This window comes from Stylophora pistillata, chromosome 13, assembly GCF_964205215.1.
Source record: "Stylophora pistillata chromosome 13, jaStyPist1.2, whole genome shotgun sequence".
Classification (NCBI taxonomy): Eukaryota; Metazoa; Cnidaria; class Anthozoa; order Scleractinia; family Pocilloporidae; genus Stylophora; species Stylophora pistillata.
Window position 1 is genome coordinate 6315001 of NC_142531.1, and position 6285 is coordinate 6321285.

At 45.5% G+C, this 6285-nt stretch overlaps 1 protein-coding gene across 2 annotated transcripts; it reads right to left on the minus strand.

Moving 5' to 3' along the window:
• Positions 1 to 1912: 1912 nt before the first annotated feature.
• LOC111343532 (uncharacterized) lies at positions 1913 to 5091 on the minus strand. 2 transcript variants are annotated; one of them, XM_088743121.1, is made up of 2 exons: positions 4997 to 5091; positions 1913 to 4519 (listed from the first exon to the last, which is right to left on the minus strand). In XM_088743121.1, the coding sequence occupies exon 2, from the start codon at positions 2942 to 2944 to the stop codon at positions 1913 to 1915; it is 1032 nt and encodes a 343-aa protein (XP_088599247.1). In that variant the 5' UTR covers positions 2945 to 4519; positions 4997 to 5091. The 2 variants fall into 2 exon arrangements, with proteins under 2 accessions (XP_088599247.1, XP_088599249.1); XM_088743123.1 differs by lacking the exon at positions 4997 to 5091 and having other exon boundaries at positions 1913 to 3139; positions 3705 to 4682.
• Between the last annotated feature and the right edge of the window lie 1194 nt (positions 5092 to 6285).

Genomic DNA, 6285 nt, shown 5'->3' on the forward strand with positions numbered 1-6285 from the left:
TGCTTCAGAGATTCGAATGCGTTCTGGCACTCTCTGTTCCAATCACACTCGACCGACTTGCCTCTTAGTTTACCGTGCCTTCCACCTTCATACAGTTTGGTCACCAGCTCGTGCAGAGGTCTTGCTAGCTGGGCAAAGTGAGGAACAAATCTGCGGTAGTAGGAGGCAAAGCCGAGGAATGACCTCAGATCCTTCAGGGTCTTTGGTTTTGGCCAGTTAGTAACTACCTCTGTCTTTACGGGGTCAGTGGCCACCCCGTCAGCTGATACCACATGTCCCAGGTACGTCACCTGGGTGCGGAAAAACTGACACTTTTTAGCCTCAATCTTCAGCCCGTGTTCACGCAACTTCCGAAACACCATCTCTAAGCGCTGCAGGTGGGTGCTGATATCTTGACTGCAGACTATGATGTCGTCAAGGTACACGATCAGGGTTTCCAACAACTCATCACGAAAAATGGTCTGCATTATTCTCTGGAATGTTCCGGGCGCACCTCCGAGTCCAAAAGGCATCCGGTTGTATTCAAACAACCCGAACGGGGTGGTGAAAGCTGTCTTATGTCTGTCCTCAGGCGCAACTTCTACCTGATTATAGGCGGAGGCCAGGTCAATTGTAGAGAACAGTCTAGCACCACCCAAGACATCAAGGGACTCTTCGATCCTAGGCAAAGGGAAAGCATCCCGTTTAACTTTGGCGTTCAACTGTCGGTAATCCACGCACATGCGCAGGGCACCATTCTTCTTCCGGACCAGCACAACAGGTGAGGCATAGTTGCTCTGGCTCGGCCTAATAACGCCTTTGTCCAGCAGATCTTGTAGGTGCTCCTTGACTTCAGCCAGCTGATTTGGGGGAATGCGCCTGTGCCGCTGGTTCACTGGGATGTAATCACATGTGGGTATTTGATGCTGCATGACTTGGGTCCTGCCTAGGCTGCTTTCATCACTGGCAAACACATCTGCATAGGTGCTGAAAATCCGCAACGCTTCTCGCCTCTCGTCTGAAGTACCCGGGAAGTCCTTTAAGGTCATCTCTGCGGGAAGGTCTCGTTCACGAGGGGGGCGTATAGGTTTACCCGGTTCCGGGGAGGAGGCCCCCCGAAACACTGCTCCAGGGGGACAGGATACTAACACTTCATTACTCCGAACTTCGAGCCTCAGTTGGTCCCCACTGGTTACCTTTCCGGCACTTGTTACCGTTCCCAGACGTGTTCTTGGCTTTAGCCATACGTCTCTCGGGGAAGAGTTTGCTACTTGGATGAGGAAACAAGTCTTGGAGGCATCCACCAGGGTATGGGCCACCTGAAGATTTCCTGGTACTGGTACGTTAAGGGGTTCTACCAGGGCACTAGGACCACAGGCTGGACCAGTGACAGCTACACTGGCCACTGAATTCGAGGGGACGAGGACTGGGTATGTACCAGCAACATGGACAAAACCAGAGACAGGGTTTCCTGACGTCCTTGATTCAGCATTGGGCCGTTGTCGGAGCAGTGCACCAAACTGGGGTATCTGCGCCAGCACGTTTGTTCCGAGGAGTCCTGGTGCGATTTTTCTCTGATTATTAGTGGCTGGAGTGTCTTTTAAGACTAGTACACCGCATCTGGGTACTTTAACCCCATCAACCTCTATCGTCAGCTCCAGGTAGCCAAGGTACGGTATCTCGAGGCCGTTGGCAGCCCGCAGGGTCAGCATCTGGCCATCTTCCCTCACGCGCCCGCAGGTCGGCTTGAGATTTCTTTTGTAGAAGTCCTCTGTGATAAAGGATACCATGGAGCCTGAGTCCAGGACACAGAGCACGTCAATACCACCAAGTTTTGCTTGGACTGTCGGGGTACCTCCGACCAAGTGTATTGGCATGCTGTCTGGTTTAGATAGAGGTTCTGAGCCACTGTTGTTCCCCTCCACGGCATGGCTCACTGCCGTGGAGTATTCTCTTTTAACGGTGGCTGCTGTCTGTTTTCTCTGTTTGGGAGGCGACCGCCTCGCTGATTTCGTCTCCCATTTCCTGGGCAGTCCCTCTGGAAATGTTCCCTGTTACCACACCCGAAGCAGCCGGGCTGCCACGTGTTACGGCTATGGGACATCAGCTGGGAAATGCTTCGCTGTTGCCTTTCCAGGGTTGACTGCTGACTGCTTATGTGTTCGGCCAGGAGTTGTTGTTGCTTTTGCAGATTTTCAGCAAGGAGCTTTTGGCTAGCCACGAGTTCCTTAACCACACTCTGCAGATTGGGCAGTGCCCTAGCTTCTTCACAGGTAGGCTCTTCCGTGACCTCACGAACCTTTGCAGAACGTTTCTCGGAGCTACCATCCTCATCCATCCAACACTGGACCTCGTCCCGTATCTGCTGAAAGGTCTTTGTAGGATGGTCCCGTACCCAACGTTTGATATCCCTTCGGAGCTGGGGGTCTCTGAGGTTCTCGAGAAACTGGTCCCGTAGTAGTTTGTCCTTGTCGGTTACAGCTCCCTCGTCAGGGCGCTCCACGCGTGCCAAGAGCACCATCAGTGCATGGGAGAATTCTCTCACTGATTCTCGGTCACGTTGTTTTCGTTCAAAGAATCGTCGCAGAGCCTGGGTTCCCGTCAGGCCTTCGCCAAAACAATCGCGAAGGACCTTGAAAATGGCCGTTGGGCTATTTCGGTCATCGGCTGGGCGGAGACGCACCTTCTCTTTGGCTGCCCCTTCCAGATGGTAAAAGAGGAAGTCGATGGCATCGGGTTCGGTATGCCCAGCAATAGCACGCTTAGCATCACTGATCCATTCCTCCAGGACACCATCCTCTCGGCCACCAGCAAACCTTCTGAGTTTGCGCTCTCTGGGGACTTTGACGGTAATCTGCTGAGGGGATTCAGAGCCGGTACTCCCACTTGCTGTCTGCTGGTTGAGCTTCGTCTCTAGAGCCTCAAGTTTCTGCTTCAAAGCTGTGAGTTCTTCCTCAGCCGACATTCCTAGTTGTTACTCGTTCCCGTTTTTCTCTTTTTGCTAAACTTTACTTAAACAACTCGAATCCCACTCCTGACACCAAAATGTAAGACGGCCAAAACGGTCGACGTAAGAACAAAAGATCCGAGGGAAGATTTACAAGTTTATTACACAGCAAATAAATGCAACGGTACAATAAAAAAACGGGAACGAGTGACACTAAACAATAAATAAGAAAACAAAGTTCCAATGAGCCAAGTGATGTAGCAAGATTAAAATGACTTAGGAAAAAGTACTTAACAGTAAAAGATAACCTACAGACAGAAATAATTCAGTAAAGAAAGGAAACAAACAAAGTACTTGAAAACAGGAAATTGTGTGACAGAAACTATCAAAAATAGTGATTGCTAAACCAGGCATGAATTCAACAAAGATTACAAGCTAGGCTTAATATTACAACTTGAGCTAATACAGTATAAAACAGTGAAAGGAGAAAATGAAATTACTAGTGTAATGAAAACACAGGAATCATAGCAACAATGAATTGGAAGCAGGTAAGCAAAATATTACAGCTGCTAGACGAAAACAATTGTAGTTCATATAGCAGAGAAATTACATGTTGTGCGACAAAGGTCAGAGTAAATAAATAAGATACAGTAGTAAGATAAAAAGAGTATGTGGCTAAACTAAGCAAATTCTAACCCGAAAATCACTACAAAAATACAATGGAAACAACTATACGCTGAGCTTAGGGCTCAAACAAACATAAAATACTGAAACATACCAAAAGCTAGTATAGCTTAGAATCCGCTTTAAAGACACTCTCAGGAAGGCAACAAATCAACTGAACTCACCGAGCAAACAGTTGTAACTTATAGTAAAATACAGGAAAAGGTAAAAATAACTTAAAACCAAATTTGGGCTAGGAGCGATTAATTAAACAGGAATTACCTAAGGGAAATCGGCAATTAAACAGGAATTACATAAGGGAAATCGGCAATTAAAGGAATAATACAGTTAACACATTACTAACACAATTAACACATTACTAACATTACTGACAAATCGCTAAAATTCCATAAAATAAAATAAACAGAACAAACATGTTTTAAGTAGGAAATAAGCCTAAGTGACTCTGTCACACATAGTTATTGCAAGTTTTTGTCTCGTGGTCTAGTGATATCAAATATTTCATTCAGAACTAACACGAAGGGTGCGTGAACTCCCTAGCTAATGGTAACAACATCCATCCGTACCAATTCAATTTCTCTTAGAGGACTTTGTGCGCAAGGCGTTATTTTTGTAAACCCAGTTTGTGGCCCAGCAGAGGCTATCAAATCCACTTCCCCCTTCCAAGAAGTGTGTTGCCCTTGCGCTGCTTTCGGAACTCAAGAGGCAGTAGGTCGTGCAATTTTATCTGGTCTCAAAAACCGTAGGGTTGCTCACGGTTGTGTATAAGGTTTTACAGATGCTTAACAAGTTATGGATACCAATTGCGAGGTAAATTCCGTCACTGGATAGCATGACTTGAGCTTGGAGTTTTGGAATTGGTAGTTTTGCTGTTAGTCTGCAAATGCACTCAACCAGCGGAGCCAGGATCTATTGAGTGAAGTAGATACGCCAATTGAAAATACCGAATAAGAACAGTATTTGCAAATTTCAAACTGGTCAAAATACCTCGTTTACCGTTTAATAAAGATAAATGATCGTTTGCTGATCAATGCCAGAGAAATACATGTCAAAGAATACTTCTGGTAAAGCTCGACAGTATTTGGCATGTTATTTAAGTGCACTATATACCTGGATATGACTAAAATTGTTAGTGGCAGTCGCCAATCTAGGGCTTTCAGTGACCTAGTTATCAGGTTCGAAAAAATTTCACTTTGTCAAAGCAACTGAATTCAGTTTTGCACTTTTTTTCAAGAGCAAATTTTTTCATGCACTTCCATGGATTTTACACACGAACACGATCACTTGCTGATCGCAGACAAGTACAGTGGGACGAACTTAGAATAAAAGACCACACGTCTCAGCTACTTCGTTTTTTAACAATAATCCCGTGGAGCATGCACTAACCTCCCATGAAGGTGGTGCTCGCGACGTCATAATCGACGACTTTGCGGTCGAAAAAATCTCACTCGTTGCCAACAAAACGACTTGAGAGCTCTGCTGTTGGAAGTAGTCTAGGGCGCCTGACTGGCAATTCCGTAGAGGTCTGGGTCCGAGTGTCTCGTTCGAGTAAGATCTAATTAGTTATTCATACCGCGTAGGGGCGCGAGGGGTTTTTAGGGTTTATTCATATAGCGTAGGTGTACGTGGTGTTTTTAGGGTTTAGGGTTTTGGAGTTAGGGTTTTAGGGTTGTAGGAGGGGTTAGGGTTAAATTTCGCGTAGGTTTGTGTGTAGAGTTTTTAAAAAGTAACGGCACAATGGGAACGGAAGAATCCAAGATGGCGGAGGAATTAAGTACAACATTTGCATATGATTTATTTGTCACACAGCACGATATTTGAGTTGTATTTAGGTGAAATAAGCTAGAAAAGCTGTCATCATATCTCTGTATAATTGATGGAAAGTAGAATGTTCTTCCACGTTTGAATTATAGGTTTCAATCTCGTCAATGTATCTTGTCACTTGTCTGCGTATTCCACAAAGATCTTGCGTGGTAGCTTTTTCTTTTACAATGGCAAATAATTCGTCTAGGACGGCTCCGGCCCACTGGGGATTCTGTTCAATATCTTCGTCCAAACAGTTGTTTTTCAGATGACATGGTGTATGAAGTGTTTGTAGAATGTAAGATGATGTTATACATAAATGTGTTTGAACGTAAATGTCACTCGAGTATTGATTGACAAGCTGTCATCATGTCTCTGTACAATTGATGGAAAGTAGATATTTCTCCCAGGTTGGAATCATAGGTTTATGGCAACTTCCGCGCGGTCTGGGTCCGAGTGATTCGGCCGAGTGGGTTCTAATGAAATATTCATACGACGTAGGTGCGCGAGGGGGGTTTTAGGGTTTATTCATGCAGCGTAGGTGCACGAGGGGATTAGGGTTGTTGGGGTTTAGGGTTGTTGGGGTTAGGGTTGTTGGGGAGGCTAGGGTTAGATTTCACGTTGGTTCGAGTGTAGGGATTTTTCGCATCTCATTTAAAAAAAATAACGGTTTTTTCAAAACAGTGGGAACAAAAGAATCCAAGATGGCGGAGGGGTTAACTCCATCACATGGTTTTCGCATACGTAATGTTTATTGTCACACAACACAGGGAAAAGGGAATGGACGCTATATTACGCGTTTGGATGTCACGGGTTAGACATACTAATCTAACCGACTAAGATTGTGAGCAGAAGTTGTATTTATAAGAGCC

Excerpts from the sequence above, each read along its gene's own strand:
- LOC111343532 (XM_088743121.1), bottom strand. The coding sequence starts at position 2,944 with ATGTCGGCTGAGGAAGAACTCACAGCTTTGAAGCAGAAACTTGAGGCT.